Source organism: Melospiza georgiana, chromosome 23 (genome assembly GCF_028018845.1).
Source record: "Melospiza georgiana isolate bMelGeo1 chromosome 23, bMelGeo1.pri, whole genome shotgun sequence".
NCBI lineage: Eukaryota > Metazoa > Chordata > Aves > Passeriformes > Passerellidae > Melospiza > Melospiza georgiana.
The window spans coordinates 9,923,633-9,940,697 of NC_080452.1; the positions used below are offsets into that span (position 1 = coordinate 9,923,633).

Consider the following 17,065-nt stretch of genomic DNA (forward strand, 5'->3'; position numbering starts at 1 on the left):
GGGGCATCCCTGTGCTGACACCCTGGCAGCCTGGGGCAGGGCACTCCAGGAGTCTGTGAGGCAGCACAAAAATGTCCTTTTTAGCAATAAGCTCTTGTAAAGGGCTTTTGGCAGCCAGGAAGCACTTCAGAGAAGGGCTGCCCAGCAGCAGGTTCCTGCTCACCCTGCAGACACTGTTCCCCTGGAGAGCCACCGAGGCAGCTGAGCCGAGCCCTGGCCCAGGACCAGGCTTTGGGTCAGGCAGCACAGATCTCCCAAAGCCACGAGAGGGTCTCCGAATCTGGAGATTTCTGTCACACATCCCTTCCATGCCGGTCTTTGTAGAAATAAATCCAACGTTGCTTTGAGATCTCTGCTGTTCTGGGTGTTCTTTCTCCACGTGGGAGCCCTTATCAGGGCAGGGCGCCCTTATCAGCGCCCAGCTGGCTGAACCGACCTCCTCCCGATTTGCATTAACGCAGCTTTCACTTCTCTAAAGACCTTAATGAATTTCTGCCATTCCTGACCTCTCCTCAGCTGCCAAAACACGGGTTTTATTCCCCTTTCCAACCTGCAAGAAGCCTTCCAATAATAGCATTACTGTGCTTCCCCAAAGCCGCTCAGGGGAACTCCGTCCCCGAGTGCCACGGGCAGCTCCAGCTCCCCCGACTGTCACAGAGCAGCACGGGGAGATGCCCAGGAGATAACGGAGCTGCTGGTTCTGCCTGGGGCCAGGCTGGACCCTCGGGGCTCCTGAGATGAGCCTGACCCCGCTGGGCCAGGCTGCGGGCACCGACAGGAACCGGGGCTCGGCCGCAGCTGCTGCAGCGTTTCCTGTTGCACAGAGCGAGCAGGAGAGCACAGCAGGAGCTGCTGGGCATGAGGAGGGCAGCTGGGGCGTGCTCCCGCCCTGAGACACCCGCCTGGGCACGGCACCCGAGGGGCAGGACAGGAGCCTGGCACAGGTGAGTGTGCGGCGCCCGCAGCGCCAGTTCTGGGGCTGGCAGAGGCCGAGGGCAGCACCAGGCACCTTTTCCCTCCTTTTTCACCCCAATTTCAGCCTACACAACCTGCACTGGGGAGCTGTAACATGAACCAGCAAGAAGCAGAGGGTTTTTCCTGGTTTTCCTTGGAGCAAGAGGTGTAACAGCTCGGAAAGCAAAGGTAGAGGACAGGTTTAATTACAGAGGGTAATTTGGGGTAGCAGAAGGAGGAAATGGAGCATTGGCTTGTCAAGAAAGCCTGCAGGGTGTGCTCAGCCCCGGGTGAGTAATGGGCTGGGTTTCTCTAAGCTTTATCCTGCTTTTCAGTGCATTTTTGGTGAGCTGAGGCTTTTACAGCCCTGGGACGGGCTGGGCAAGGCAGAGGCAGCACGGGTGGGAGAGGAGAGAGCTTTTCCTGGTGGGAAGAGATGGACGAGTGGAGGCTGAGCAGAACACACAAAACAGAGCAAAATAAGTTGAAAAATGCTCAACTTTTGGAGCAGTGTCCCGGCTGGGGCTTGTGGGCACCTTCCCCACCCAGGCACCACCCCAAAAATGCTGCTCACATTCAAAGGAGACCCCTACAGTAAAAGAAAGCACCAGGAACGAGCTCTGAGCACCCCACAGCTACCACCAGGGCAGCGTGAAGAATTACAGAGCATATTTTACACAAACTAAACAGCATGGGAGTACCCTGGGTGCGACTGGCACTCCTGAAGCACTGCCCCACACCCACAAACCCCAGAAGCGGCTGGATTTCGCTGATCCCCCGTGTTCTGGGCTCTTCCACAGGGCGCAGCCCCCAGGGCACGGGGCCAGCATGCCCAGGAGGGCAGAGAGCTACGAGGAGAGGAGCGAGCGGCGGCAGGAGGCGCGGGAGCGGCTGCGGGGCAGGGTCAATGCCACCTGCTGCAGGGCCACCGTCACCCCGGGCCGGGGCACGGCCGCCAGCCCCCGGCAGGCCGAGTTCCTCCGCAGGAGAAACCTGGGCCCCGAGGCCGGGGGGGCCCTGCCGGGACAGGGACGGGCGCGCTCGCCCAAGGAGGACGGCCACAGCCCCTCCTGGGGGGCATCGTCCCCACGCTGTCCCCTCGCCTCCACAGGGACACAGACCCTGCCCGGCTCGGCCGTGACGGACTCCAGCCAGCAGACAGAGTGAGCAGCTCTGCCCTCCCTGGCCGTGCCCCACAAAGGTTGCACAGACACAGCTGGGGAGGGGCGTCCGCCGGAGACCCTCCCTCAGTAACGCTCTTTGTTTGTCCTTGCAGCTGGGGAATAGCAGTTTTAAACAAGGTAAGCAAAGCACAGGTGATGGAACTCCTGAAAGGTAAACTGCTGTGGGGATATTTCCACTTCTCTGGAAAAACTAACCCAATGGGCCCCAGCAGGCTCTCCTTCTCCACCCAAATATAGGCTGTTAATTCACTTTTATTTAAAAATATTTCGTTTTTTGTAGCAAGTTCATGCCATATTTATAAACTGAAACAATCCTATTATTAAACACCTGCCCTTTCCCTTTCAGGAAATGGTGCAGCTCTCCAACTACCTGAAGGTAGGTACCAAACAGTGCTCAGCACCCACTGGGACAGCTGGTTTTCACCAAGAATAATACCTATTACAATTATTAATATTGCTGAATGAAGGGGTGTTAAAAGGCCAGTTTTAACGTGGCCAAAAAAGCCAACAGACCCCAAAGACCTGGAGCCCAGGCAGGGTCAGCCCTGGGCTGGGGGCTCTGGGCTGGGGGCTCTGGGCTGTGCCCCAGCTCTGGCCCCACTGACCGTGTCCCTGTCCCACAGGAGGCCCTGCACCGTGAGCTGATGCTCAAGCAGAAGATGGTGATTTTACAGGAGCTCCTGTCCACCCTGCTGCAGGCTTCAGAGAAATCCTGGCAGGTACCAGAGAGCTGCAGGACCCCCCATCACCTCCCCTGCCTCTCTCCTCAGGATGGGTGGGACAAACAGCAGAAAAGGCCCTTTATGTCTTCTATGAGGATGCAAAATTAAGATGATACATTTTATGTGATATATGAGACTTTCTGATAGGATCCTTAAATCAAACAGTTCGTGCTGTTGTGGCATTAAAAAAAAAGTGGTTTGAAAGTTCTGTTGGGGCAGAGAAGCGAGTGATTGGGTGAGGGGGGACAAAACTTGTGTTAGACACATCCTGTGGTGAGAAACTTCCGCCTTTGCTCGCCCCTCCAATATAACGTGAGCAGGAAAAAACAGCCAGCCACAGGTGCAGGAAGTGGCCACGAAACCTCAGAATACCAACAGGTGGGTGCTCCTTGCTGCTCGCTGCCCTGTGCAGGACAGGAGAGACTTTGCTGCTGCCTCTTGCATGCTGCTGTTCCTCAGCCTAAAACTCAGCTTTTCATTGGCCTAAAATCAGCTTTTTATTGGCCTAAAAATCAGCTGTACCTCAGCCTAAAAATCAGCTTTTCATCAGCCTGATAATCCCCTTCGTGCTGGAGCCAACAGGGAGATGCTGCTGCTGGGAGGGGATTCCATGAGGCAGGTGGGGCTGGCAAAGGGAGGGAGGGATGGATGGATGGATGATGGATGGATGGATGGATGGATGGATGGATGGATGGATGGATGGATGATGGATGGATGGATGGATGGATCATGGATGGATGGATGGATGGATGGATGGATGGATGGATGGATGGATGGATCATGGATGGATGGATGGATGGATGGATGGATGGATGGATGGATGGATGATGGATGGATGGATGGATGGATCATGGATGGATGGATGGATGGATGGATGGATGGATGGATGGATGGATCATGGATGGATGATGGATGGATGGATGGATGGATGGATGGATGGATGGATGGATGATGGATGGATGGATGGATGGATGGATGGATGGATCATGGATGGATGATGGATGGATGGATGGATGGATGGATGGATGGATGGATGATGGATGGATGGATGGATGGATGGATGGATGGATGGATGGATGGATGGATAATAGATGGATGATGGATGGATGGATGGATGGATGGATGGATGGATGGATGATGGATGGATGGATGATGGATGGATGGATGGATGGATGGATGGATGATGGATGATGGATGGATGGATGATGGATGGAGGGATGGATGGATGGATGGATGGATGGATGGATGGATGGATGGATGGATGGATGATGGATGGATGATGGATGGATGGATGGATGGATGGATGGATGGATGGATGGATGGATGATGGATGATGGATGGATGGATGGAGGGATGGATGATGGATGGATGGATGGATGGATGATGGATGGATGGATGGATGGATGGATGGATGGATGGATGGATGGATGATGGATGGATGGATGGATATGGCACAGCCACATCTGTGCACAGCTGGAACCTGTGCAGACAGCGGAGGAGGAGAGCTGAGGAAAACCAGGCAGAACATTGCACATCTAAAATTGCTTTTCAAAATTCCACCTACGTACTAGGAGCCTTTAGCTCTTTGCACCAACAGCTGAACTGGGAAGATGGAGTCTTTGGGACTGTAAATGTGCTTCTGTGCAAGTTTAACCAGTGCTGAGACACCGGCAGTCTGGTTTGCTCGGCTCTGTCAGCTATTCCTGTAACACCGGGGACTTTCTTGTCAGAGTCGTGACTTCAGACGGCAGTGGGCACAGATATTGGTGTTCTCAGTACTGGCGGTGGAAACCAGCCCACGTGAACTCTTTGCTAGCAATGTTATGTGAATTTGCATGCAGTCTGCTTCCACGGGGCCTGAGCAGCCTGACTAACACCGAGACAGGCCATGACAGTGAGGAAAATGAATCATCCCCGTGCCCTCGATCCCCCTGCCCAAGTGCAGATGTTGCGACACAGACCCAACCCACTTTCTAAGGAAAACAAGCAGACAAGAGCGTTCCAGCAGCTGGAGCTTGAGGCAGGGAGGGAGGGGACAGAGAACAGTGGCGACAGGCAGAGCTGAATTTCTGCCAAAGCCAGCCACAACAGCCCAAAATCCCCTTGCTCCTAACTTGTCATGTCACTGCCAGCACCTGCACTCAGTAACCAGAGAAACGCCTCAGGACAGGTTCTCAATCCATAAAAGTGTCACTTCCCCCATATCCCATTTATTCTGAGGCTGGGAAGGTTTCCTTGAGCTCTCAGCACTGAAGAGACTTTGATCTGATTACAGATAAAGGGAGGAAATGAACCAAAACACAACCCAGCAAAACATTGGGGGCACATTGTGCAGTTCATGATTTCACATCTCACTTCAATTGCTTTTCCCCAGGGCCAGCTGAACGAGGACAAACTGAGGTGTAAACTGCGGGTGCTGGAAAATCAGCTGCAGGCCTGCAGCCAGGTAATGCCTGCTTCACTGACAAACACGGCTGAGGAAAGGCAGGAAAACAAAAACCAAGCCTTGTCACTGGGCCGGGCCTCAGTTTCTACATCAATCTGATGAGATACCGATCCAAAAAGGACTTTAACTCTTTGCTGAAGCAATGCTTCACAGCACATTGGCAGCAGCATTGACACACTCCTTGCTAACACTCATGTTTAGCAAGGTGAGAATCTGACACATAAAGCACCTCAAGCTCTTTCTTTGTTTCAAGAGTTACTCAAAGGAGTGTGTGAAGAAGATCCTGATCGAGATGGAGGACCAGAAGCAGACCTATGAGCAGAAGGCAAAAGAGGCTCTTCAGAAGATGCTGGAGGAAAAACTCCTAACAGAGCAGCAGCTGCAGAACTCTCAGGTGAGCAGTATGTCTTACACCTGCCTTGGCTTTAATTTAGCCCAGCTGTGACAAAGAAAACCCACATGTCAGGGAAAGGTGGTGACAGGCTTGCCATCAGCAGCAAAGATAAAAAAATATGAAGTTTTAGCTACTCAGCAAAGCCCAAAGCAGCTTTAGTGCAACCTGTACTCACTCCAAAAGCTGCACACCAGGTTACAGACAGCTCACAGCTGGGGAAGTGTACTCGGGTTTGTCAGCTCCAATTGCAATCCCTTCCCTCCCACCATCCCTCTGGGCCATTCCTGTCCTGCTCACACCATCAGACACCGGGCCAGAGGGCTCCAGAGCTGGCTTTTTCCTGCAGTTGCTCATTTATATGAAAATAGGATTTCCCCAAGAGGCAGCAAATTGCTTTGACCCACGGGATAACATATCTGCAGAAAGACAAGTGAGCTTTATCCCAAGTACCACCGGGCTCCTCCAGCCTGCTGGCAGCACAGGAAAGTGTTCCAGAGGGAGCGCTGCCCTGCTTGGCTCTGTCCATCAGATGGCATCAGCCCCACACGGGTTTTTGTGCGCTGCTGCTCTGGGGGAGCCAGCGCTGCCCAGCACAGCCCGGCTGGCAGCACCAGGGCAGGCTGGCAGCGTCCCCCGGGGCCTGGGGCACGCTGGGGCCTGGGTTACAGCCACCCCTGGGTCCCTCTCTGCTCCCCAGAGAAGCCTGGCAGAGATGCGAGAGGACCTCGCCCTCTGGAAGGAGCACAATGCCACACTCAGAGCCGAGCTGACCAAGGAGACCACAGCACACACCGAGCTCAGAAACAGCTTCCAGGCTCTGCAGAGCGAGCTGCAGGTACGTGGGCTCCCTGCAGGAGCAGCCTGCTCTGGGATTTTGCTGCTGTTGGGTGCCCAGAGCAGCCGTGGCTGCCCCTGCATCCCAGGGGGGTTAATCCGCATTCATATGGGGATAGTTCTTCTGAGTCGGGCGTTATTTGGGGATAGTTTTTCTGAGTCGGGGGTTATTTGGGGATTGTTTTTCTGAGTCGGACGTTATTTGGGGGTAGTTTTTCTGAGTCGGGGGTTATTTGGGGGTAGTTTTTCTGAGTCGGGGGTTATTTGGGGATAGTTTTTCTGAGTCGGGCGTTATTTGGGCGAGTCAAAAGTTTAGTGAAGTTAGGAGGATGCGCAGGGTCAGTGATAGGGCCAGTATGAATAGGATTATGCTTATTACTCTTCTGTGGGTTCAAACCAGATTCTAAGGATTGGAAGTCGATTGTAATTAATATATTAGAAGAGTAACATACATCAGTACATAGAGATGTAGAGGGATAATCACGCGGGCCGGGCTGGACACTGGGGCTGGGGCAGTGGAAGGCGGTGCGGGGGCAGCACGAGGAGAGCTGTGAGCCCCGCCAAGCCGGCCCGCTGTGTGTCTGTCTGTGTGTCTGTGTGTCTGCCTGTCTGTCTGTCTGTCCCGGCGCAGCGGGCGGACGCGCAGAGCCAGCGGCAGAGCCGGGAGCTGCGGGCGCTGCGGGACGAGCGCACGGAGCTGCTGCAGACAGCCAGCGCCCTGCGCAGCGACAACGACCTCCAGGCCGGCCTCATCCGCCGCATCCGAGGTACCGGGGCCGCCTGTGCCCTCCGGGAACCGCCAGGGACCCGGGCAGAGCTCCCGAAGCGCTCCCCGGGGCTCGGAGCAGCGTGCGCACCACGCTCATTCCAGCACACCGAGGCTGCTGATTGCCACAGCCCCCCAAAACTGTTCCTGGCCAGACTAAAGAGTTCAGACAAGTGGTTTTGCCAGAGGAAAGGATGTGATGGGAGACCTGAAAAGAAATAAAAACCTGAGATATGTCCTCAGCTTGAGGCAGGACTTGCCACCCTTGGCAGAGCATCAGCCCCGGTGCTGGGTGGTGAGGGCAGACAGAGGAGCTGGGAATGTCCTAAAGCACGCTTCAGACACAGCCAGGGAACTCACACACGTTATTTTAAACTCACAAACGTTATTTTGAACTCACACACATTATTTTGAACTCACACACATTATTTTGAACTCACACACGGCTATTTTAAAACATAATTAGGGAAGAGAAAGCAGGTGGCAGTTCTAATCTCATAACGGGTCCTGCATGAACAGCTTTAAAATAAACCATAAATGACTTGAACAAGAGGCACAAGAGAGAAAGCTGCCAAAAAAGAAAGGGGAATAAACAGCTAATAATCACATCCCTTCAGACAAGAAAGTCCAGGGCAGCCAAAAACATCTGCTCCACTCTACACGTGGAGAACAGAAAATACCATCCTTGCATAAATATACACAGATTTACACCAACCTTGATCTTCTATCCTTATTTCAGATAAATTGCAAAAAGAACAAGAGCAGAAAGAGACACTGGAGGCAACAATCAGCCATTTGCAGAGTAAGTAGCACAGAAATGCACAAACTTAGAGGTCTCCTTTAGTGCTGTAGACAATAACGGTGCTTTTTGTGTTCCCAGGCGTGATCCACAACCAGAACAACCAACAGAAGAGCCAGGAGGTGACAGTGCAAAGGACAGGTCAGCAAACTTTGTAACCCCCACGTAGCGCTCCCTGGACACAGGAACACTAGCCCTGACCCTAGGAAAGTCTGCAGTGCTCTAGAATAAAAGGTTATTTTAAAGCTACACAGAATGAATTGTTTTGCTAGCTAACATCAAAACTATAAACATATTTATGATGGCAAACACTTTAAAAAATAAATGGATTTCACTGCAAATTCTACCTCAGTGGCTCCACCATATTTTTTCCAAACAAAACACATTCCAGTTTGTAATTACAATTACAGCTGTACCTGACAAAAAGAAAGCAATAAAAAAGGCATTTTAACTCTCCCTCCCCTCCATTTCTGGCAACTGCTTAGAAATATTGCTCTTAAGATGATGAACTTGTAGCTACAGCAGACAGTGATAACAAACTCAGCTCCTGTGTCTTCTGCTTGGTGCATAGCACACCAATATTATCCCTAAAGTGTGCTGAGTAAACAAGAGCTAGAGCCAGCCCAGAGCCTGGAGCTGTTTCTCATCAGAAGCCTGACTCTTTTCTAGACCAGGTTTCCACCACACAGACCCCACCTCTCACTCCTGCCAAGGAGAAACAAAACGCTCTGTCAGAGCAGCCCGAGGAGGAGGAGGAGGAGGAGGGAACAGAAAGTCTGAAGGATGAGATGCAGAAAAGGACACTCCAGCTCACAGCAAAGGAGAACGAGGTGAGGAAGGCACTCAGCAGAATCACCAAAGCTCCTGCAGGTGCCCGGGTTTGGCTCCTGTAAGGATTACCTGCCCCAAGTTTTATCCTGAACCCCCAATGAAGGCCCTGCACACAAGGGCAGGGTGCAGCAGCCTGGGCTGCAGTAGCAGAGCTCTCCCTGTATAAATCCCTCTGCTCCCACAGACAGGAGAGCCTCAGCAGCCCCACAGGGAAAAGCCAAAGCCACGCTTTCAGAACCAAGCCCCTGAGCAGAAAGGAAGGAGAGGAGGAAAGGAAAATGCTTGCAATAGTAACAACAATAAATATAACAGCAAGGCTCTGCTAACAGAAGCAATGCCTGTACAAATGGGCTGCAAGAAAACCCAAAAAGCCAAAGCCTTTTACACACACTTTGCCATCAAATCAGCCTTCTGCCAACCAACAGCCCCTCAATTCTTCTAGCAGTGTTCAGCCAGCAAGGATCTATTAAAAAGGACTTATAAAAAACCAATATAATTTAGTGTCGCAGAGCTGAGAGGCACATAGGAAAAGAGCTTGTGCTGTGTCTGCTGGCAGCAAAGCAGGCAGGTGTGGGAAGCTGGCAGTGCCCCAGCAGTAACCCTGAGCTGTGCCCTGTCCCTGCAGGTACCCCAGGTACCCAGCAGCAGTAACTCTGAGCTGTGCCCTGTCCCTGCAGGTACCCAGCAGCACACTGCAGTAACCCTGAGCTGTGCCCTGTCCCTGCAGGTACCCCAGGTACCCAGCAGCAGTAACTCTGAGCTGTGCCCTGTCCCTGCAGGTACCCAGCAGCACACTGCAGTAACCCTGAGCTGTGCCCTGTCCCTGCAGGTACCCCAGGTACCCAGCAGCAGTGACTCTGAGCTGTGCCCTGTCCCTGCAGGTACCCAGCAGCACACTGCAGTAACCCTGAGCTGTGCCCTGTCCCTGCAGGTACCCCAGGTACCCAGCAGCAGTGACTCTGAGCTGTGCCCTGTCCCTGCAGGTACCCAGCAGCACACTGCAGTAACTGAGCTGTGCCCTGTCCCCGCAGGTACCCGAGGATGCTCAGCAGAGCCGTACCCAGCTGCGGGTGAGGCGCTGCAGCCGCTGCAGCAGCCCAGCAGCCCTGGGGGCACACAGAGCCCAGGGGACCCCTCCTGCCGACAGCCCCTCGCTGTGCCCGCAGTGCTCGGAGCTGCGCTCGGAGCTGGAGGCGCTGAGCCAGGAGTACCAGTGGTGCCTGACCCGGCTGCGGCAGTGCCGCGACGAGCTGAACCGCTCCCAGGGCAGCCAGGCTCAGGTGGGAGTTCCTGCCCCGACCCCAGTGCTGCACACCGGCCTGGGTCACGTCACCTCCCCTGTGCCCTGTCCCCTCCTCTGAGCCCTGCGGAGAGCACGTTTGCTAGGGCTGCCATGGAAGTGGCGTCCCCCAGCACACTCCCAGTAACACTAGCTTCTCCTGGCAGAGACAGCACGGCCCCTGGATCCCTCTCCTGGTGGTAGTGGCAGCAGTGGCCGTCGCCGCCTTCCTGGCGACGTACAGCCTGTGAAGGAGCTCCCCGATGACTGACTTCACTGCAGGAACTGACCTCTGCTTCACCAAGAGCAACCTGACCTGACCTGACCTGACCTTCTGCTGCTTTGTGTGCGCACATTGGGTTTGTACCCCGAGCTGGCGTCACTCCAGCCAGCTCCTGTGAGCACAGGGACATCACCCCTTCCCTTGGCTGCTGCGGTTGCTCTGTTACTGCCAAGGGCTGCCCTGCCCAGCCCTGAAGATCCAAGGGACAAAGCCCCTGTCAGGACGAGAGGGACAGGGCATCCTGTGCCCGTGCCATCCAGCCTGCCTGGGGTTTATACCCTGAGTTCCCCTCCTGTATTTACGGCCTCCCTAAAAGGGAGGTACTCGATCCTGGGCTGTCTCTACTTTTACCTGACAAAGGAACCCAGCTCAGGGGGTTCCTCAGCACAGTCCCCTCACACCCACTGCTCTATCCCACTCCTCCCGCCTCCCTTGTGGCCAAGCATCTCCACAGCCACACCTGCTTCCCATCACTGCCAGCATCACAAGAATTCATCAGAGACAGGGGTTTAAAGTCCCTTTTGCAGCTGCACTGCGCAGGTTTTACAGCAGAACGTGGCCATCATTCATGTGCAGGCTCAGATACAATGACATCACCTCCCATGGAAGTAAATATACCTGAAATATACACGTAATGTACACGTAGTAAACACACATGGAGCCTACAATAAACTTCACTAATTCAAAGCACTGTGGTGTTCAAATAATTTATTAATCTTCAGCTGCTCACTGCAAATAAACACACACTGACTTTGCAGGGTGTGATGTGCAGGCAGGCAGGACTGAGGCAGCAGAGCATCTGGGAGCACACTTTTTTTTTAAAGAAAATATATTTGGTTTTGCCACCGGCCTGCAGTGACTGTCACAATTCAGCCTTCAGTGCTCAAGGACCAAGAGAGACGCAGGGGACAACACACACGGAGCTGGATCTTCTGCCTTGGTCCCTGATGCAGTGAGGAAGGCTAAAAAGTCTGAGAACACACGTGCTTTACAAGGCGACCGCTGGAAGAGACACGACCTCGCTGGAGATGCAGAGATCTACAAAGTCGCTCTGAGCACCGAAAGCCGCCCTGAGCTGCTGGCACCAGGCATCCAGCACGTCCCGGAGCTCGGCGCACAGGCTCTCGGGGACGCTGAAGGAGCAGATCTGCACCCGGAGCCCGTCCTTGATGCGGGGGCAGCAGGCCCGGGCCGTGAACACCCTCAGCGGGGTCAGCGCCAGGCAGTTCTCGGCGCCCTCGGCGAAGGTGTACACGGCGGGGTAGCCCAGCAGCGCCCCGGCCACGGTGCACAGGTTCCAGCCGCTGGGTTCCACCTCGCTGGCGGTCACCGGCTCGGCTCCGGCGGCCTCGGCGTCCCGCAGGTGGCCCAGCAGGGCGGCGAGGTGGCGGCGCACGGCCTGGGCCTCGTCAGGGCCGCAGAGCGCCGGGCCCCGCCGCGCCGCCGACACATCCACGAGCGGCGGGGACCGGTCCCGGAGCCGGTCCCGGGCCAGCCCCGGCCGCAGCACCAGCGCCGAGCCGCCCATGGCCAGCACGTGCAGCCGCTCCGCGGCCAGCCCGGCCTCCCGCAGCCGGCCCAGGTAGCGCCGCAGCTCGGCCGGGCCCGCGGGGCCGCAGTCCCACAGCAGCGCCGGCTTCAGCCCCGCCGCCACCGCCAGCACCTCCCCGGCCGCCTGCAGCGCCCGGGCCGCGGGCAGCCGCCGCCTCCGGCCGGGCCCCTGCGCCTCCCGGGCCGCCGCCACCAGCAGCGGCACCGGCAGCGCCGCGGGGCCCGGCGCCATCGGCGGAACCCGCCGCGGTTCCGGGGCGGGCCCGAGATCGGCCCGGCCCCGGCGGAGCCGCCTCCTGCGGGGCGGGACCGCCTCCACACGGCCGGGGGAAGGACCGGGAGAAGGGCCGGGGCAGCGCCATGGCCGGGGGAAGGGCCTGGGGCCGGGCTGGGAGCCGGGCTGGGGCAGGCCTGGGCAAAAGCAGAGCGCAGGGACAGTGCCCACAGCCCGGGCACAAAGCAGAGCACAGGGACAGTGCCCACAGCCCGGGCACAAGCAGGGCACAGGAGCAGCCCCTGCAGCCCGGGTACAAAGTAGGGCACAGAGACTGTGACCGCAGCCTGGGTACAAAGCAGGCAATGCAGGGACAGCACTGAACTGTGCTGCAAGCCGCTGACAGCTCTGTACCATCGCTGATTGCTCAGGGTTGTACAGATCTGAACAATCAGCCCCCAGCAGACCAGAGATCCTCCAGAGATTGTTTCCAACCCCATTCTGTTATATATGCATTTACAATGCCTGTGTATATGCATCCCTATAACCTCCCCCCTCCCGACTAAAAGGAGTTCAGCCTTTGACGTTGCTGCTACAGCCCCGTTAAAGAGAAAAAAATGAGACAAGGTGATATTGTCCAGGCAGATTTAATAGAGCACAGATTATTTTCTTTCTCTCCTTCCAATGATCATGTGTTTATATACATTGTATTATAGCAGATTTTAAAATATTACAGAATTGAAATCTGATGTATACAGAGGAGTTGTTTAAGCAAACAGCTGAAAAGGGTGAAGGAGTTAGAAGCATTCCTGTAATCCCCTCTGTTTTGAGCCACCTCCAAAAACAAAAGCACCACGAATTGCTGGAATTGTAGAAGATGACGAGATTTACAGATGTTATGTATTCAGACTGAGGCAAGGCACAGGTTAAGAAGCTCTCCTGTATATGTACACGGCCAGAAGGCAGGGTCGTCACTGTGCTGGGAGCGGCTGTGCCATGTGCATGGCCGGGGCCTGCATGGGCCAGCCCTCCTGGTGGTTCTGCAGCAGGCGGTAGAGCTGCTTCAGGTGTGCCACGATGTTGTCCTTGATGTCGGGCGTGGAGATCTGCAGCCGCACGCTGCCGCTGTCGAAGGAGCGCGTGAAGTCCCCGGAGAACATCTCGTAGATCATCCGCGCCACAACGGGGATCACCTGGTGAAAAAGTCCCTTTTTTAGCCTAAAGGCATGTGGAATGGCCCTGTTTCTCTGCAGGAGCCCCTGTCCTGGATGCAGAGAAGGTTTCCACAATACCCTAAAACACACAAACCAATTCCTTTCAGCACATGTCACATTTGTGTTTGCTCTCCCAAACCACCAGTCTGAGTGGAGTTTCCCTGGTGTCAGAAGCCACAGCAGAAAATAACAGATCTCAGTATCCAGGGGAATTGATCCCAAACCAAACAAGGCTGGCACATGTCACCCCCAGAGCCCCAGTGCCCTACCTGCACCACGATCAGCTTCCTCTCCCTGGGTTTTCCATCGGGCCACTCTTCTCCAAAGCAGAAGTAGATCTCGTATGGTGGCTGTTTCTCAATTTGTCCCTTCTGATGGGCAATCAGCTCTAGGAGGAAAAGCAGAGAGCTGCAGGGTTGTCCTCCTTAGGCTGGAAACACCCATGACATCCCACCTCATTGCCTCACCCTGGTCTTACCTACACAGTCCTCTGGCACCTCTCACACAGTTACAGCTCACCCCTTGCACGTGAAGTGCTTTCTTTAAAAGCAAGGCCCTCTGGTGTCTCTCAGAGCGTTAAATGAGTGTACAGTGCCCTTCTCCTGCCCCACACTCACTCCAAACTCCCCTGAAGTCAGGGGAGCAGTGGCCTGACCTGCTGTCCACACCTGGTGCACCCAGGCAGAGCCCAGTGCAGACCACCCTTTCCAACAGTGCCATGCCCGGTGTCCAGAGCTGTTCTCCAGAAGCAGAAGTCACCTACCGCTCAGGAAGGTTTCCAGACAGAAGAGCTTGACCTTCTTTTGCCTCTCGATGAGGTTTGGGGTGGTGGAGGAGGGGGCACAGGGCCCAGACCAGTACACCTTGCACTGGCAGAGGCGCACGGCGTAGATGGCGTGGCCGCTGACCTCCAGGATCAGTCCCCTGTCCATAACATCCAGCAGCCGGCTCGTGAAGATCTTCTGCCTCTCGTTGGTGATCTGCTCCGTCCCTGGGAACTTGACCTGCTCCAAGCTGATGGGCCCAAAGAGCTCCTCCTGGTCTGGCATAGGGCCCAGCTCCCCGTAGAAAAGTCTGCAGCCCTGCGGGTTGCTCACGGTCGTCGTGGGCCCGGTCTCCTTTCCTCGATACTCAAACTTGATTTCCAGGTCTGTCACTGAGAGAGAAACCATCAGTGTGGCTTTTCCTGGAGCACCAGCAGCAGGGACACCACACAAGCCCTGCTGCCCTCACGGGAATATTTACACCACACACAATTCTATTTAAATGACACAAGTTCTCCTCACTCACTCACAAACGGCCACAGGAAAAAAGGCCAAACACTCTTTTCTGTGGGGTTTTAAAGCACAAAAGCAGAAGCACTGTCACAAGCCCACACACGTACTTGGCAGGGAGCTGATCCAGAGCTCGGGGCTGCTGAAGAAGTCGTGCTGCAGTGCCGTTGGGGGCATTTCCATGTCCAGAGGTTCATTCTTTGGCCACACAGTTTCAGAGCTGCAGTTTTCTGCACTGGCTGGAGCCATCGGAGAATCTACAAAAAGGCAACAACTCCTCAATAAATCAAGATTTTACTTCAAGCATGCAGCAACTTACAAATACCTTCACTAATACATCAGTCTGTGCCACCAACCATTGATGTTAAGAAATGGAAACGTCTCTTGAATTGGGACATGCTGAGATTGATTCAATTCTTCCTCCTCTTCATCATCAAGATCATTATCCTTTTCATCCCACGGAGCTGAGCCAGTGGAACCTGCAAACAAGCACATTCTTGTGGGTGGATGATCAGCATGAAACACTGGCAAAAGATCATCTTCATGTTGGATATTAATTTGTGCATTTTTCAAATTTCAGTAAAAAATTATAAATCTGATCCATACAGCATGCTAATTTCAGTTTAATATATAATTCTAGAAAGCAAAGGTTAAAGTGTTGATGAAGTAAAACACAGTATTGCCAATATTAGACTGTTTAGCAGGAAAACACACAACTGTGTGCAGCTTTATTAATTTCAGGACTAAAGGATGGTTCAGAGGCCTTGCAGTTTAAGTACAGGCTTCACCTGGGAGCTGCTCCTGCTGCGCAAGGGCAGCTGCAGAGTTAACGCTGAGGGAAGGAGCTCCCTTGGAGCAGTGCCTGCCCAGGAGCCAGCCCAGGAGCCAGCAAGGCCCTCACCTGGATTAATGATTGATCCCTGCGACTGCGGGATGTCGCACACTTCATAAATTTTAATCGGGTTCATGGGCACCTCCTTGGTGCCATCGTACATCAAATTAAACTCCCGGCTCTTGTTGAGCGCACATCGCAGCTGGGCCTTCCACTTTGCAGGGTCCGGCTCGTCCACTCCTTCCTGGTACTTTCCTGTTTCCACAGCCCATGCCTGGGGACAAAGTACAGCCAGCTCAGTCCAGCCCTCCCCACAGAGCAGCTTTTATCAGAAACCCAACCTCCACACAAATGCACTGTAAAATCCTTCTCTTGCAGAAGTCCTAGGTAGAGCTCTCGTGATAACAAAAAAGGAAATTCCCACTTTAATAGTTTTTCCATTAAAAGAAAGTGAAGGAAAAAAAAAAGTAAATCCAAATTCCAAAGGAATGTTCACAATTTTGGGTTAGAGGTTTTGTGGGTCTCAGATTCAACACATTTTTGAAAGGGAGCCTGTGCAGGAGGAATGGACTCGGTTAAAATGGAGTGGAAGCACAGCCACAGACATCTGGCTGGCCTCTCCCTCTCTCACCCCAAAATCTGATTATTGGTCCAAGATGCTTCCAAGACAAAGGTCAGAAATTCCTCAAAGGAGCGCAGGGAGTTACAGCGAATCCCTTGGGATAAGAATATTAGGGACAGCAGCGATGAGTGCTTGTGATGAGCTTGTGGTGGACCTCTTAAGGCTTATGTAACAGCATTTCATGGTTTGCTGCCAGGAACAAGCCAGTGACCACAGCCCAGCCTGGGCAGATGGAGCCAGCAGCAGTCATCTCCCAGAAACCAAGGATCACACAGCACCCAGCCTTTGGTGGTGGGAAAGGGTTAAAGAACTCAACACCACCCCAGGCAGTGCCAAGCTTGGCGTCCAGGTGCACAAAGTGGCTTTTCTGAGGTCAGATAAATGAAACATGCCTGCAAGCAGCTCCCGAGACGCCTGTCCAGCTCCAGGCCAACAATCCAGCCCTTTGTGTGTGTTCCAGAGCCCTGGGATGCCCGAGCCCCCCCGGCTCACCTTGAAGATGGTGTTCTCCTCCTCGTGCTGGGGGCTGTGCCGCGTCGCGTGCTTCCAGGGGATCTGGAAGCGCTTGGCCTCGCGGTTCAGCCAGATCAGCCCGGGGTACATGCCACTGTCCACCTGGGCCACCAGCCACGGCTTCAGCCGCACCCTGCGCGGGTGGAGGGCCATGCTCTGCAAGGGGGACAGCAGAGCCATGCTGGAGGTTACTCGAGCCTCGATGGCCTCAAAGAGACTGAATTCACGCAAGTGGAAAGGGCCCTGTGCTGTGTAACTGCTGCTGGTTTTATGTACTGCACCCTGAGAGCACCAATTCAGGTTCAGCTGGGCGACTCCTCTGCCAGGGAGAGTCACACACACCTCCCTGAGGG

At 54.5% G+C, this 17,065-nt stretch overlaps 3 protein-coding genes across 3 annotated transcripts; 1 reads left to right on the forward strand and 2 right to left on the reverse strand.

Moving 5' to 3' along the window:
- The first annotated feature begins 1,782 nt into the window (after nt 1-1,782).
- TRAF3IP3 (TRAF3 interacting protein 3) lies at nt 1,783-10,460 on the forward strand. The gene is made up of 13 exons (XM_058040037.1): nt 1,783-2,117; nt 2,231-2,255; nt 2,485-2,514; nt 2,762-2,857; nt 5,235-5,306; nt 5,560-5,700; nt 6,398-6,535; nt 7,166-7,301; nt 8,040-8,102; nt 8,181-8,240; nt 8,769-8,929; nt 9,962-10,210; nt 10,377-10,460. The coding sequence occupies exons 1-13, from the start codon at nt 1,783-1,785 to the stop codon at nt 10,458-10,460; spliced, it is 1,590 nt and encodes a 529-aa protein (XP_057896020.1).
- Nucleotides 10,461-11,185: 725 nt separating this feature from the next.
- Nucleotides 11,186-12,275, reverse strand: C23H1orf74 (chromosome 23 C1orf74 homolog). Its single transcript, XM_058039876.1, has one exon. The coding sequence runs from the start codon at nt 12,273-12,275 to the stop codon at nt 11,481-11,483; it is 795 nt and encodes a 264-aa protein (XP_057895859.1). The 3' UTR covers nt 11,186-11,480.
- A 613-nt stretch (nt 12,276-12,888) lies between these two features.
- Nucleotides 12,889-16,865, reverse strand: IRF6 (interferon regulatory factor 6). Its single transcript, XM_058039785.1, has 7 exons — nt 16,692-16,865; nt 15,647-15,851; nt 15,102-15,224; nt 14,856-15,002; nt 14,235-14,627; nt 13,741-13,859; nt 12,889-13,450 (listed from the first exon to the last, which is right to left on the reverse strand). Exons 1-7 carry the CDS (start codon nt 16,863-16,865, stop codon nt 13,229-13,231), a joined length of 1,383 nt encoding a protein of 460 aa, XP_057895768.1. The 3' UTR covers nt 12,889-13,228.
- Between the last annotated feature and the right edge of the window lie 200 nt (nt 16,866-17,065).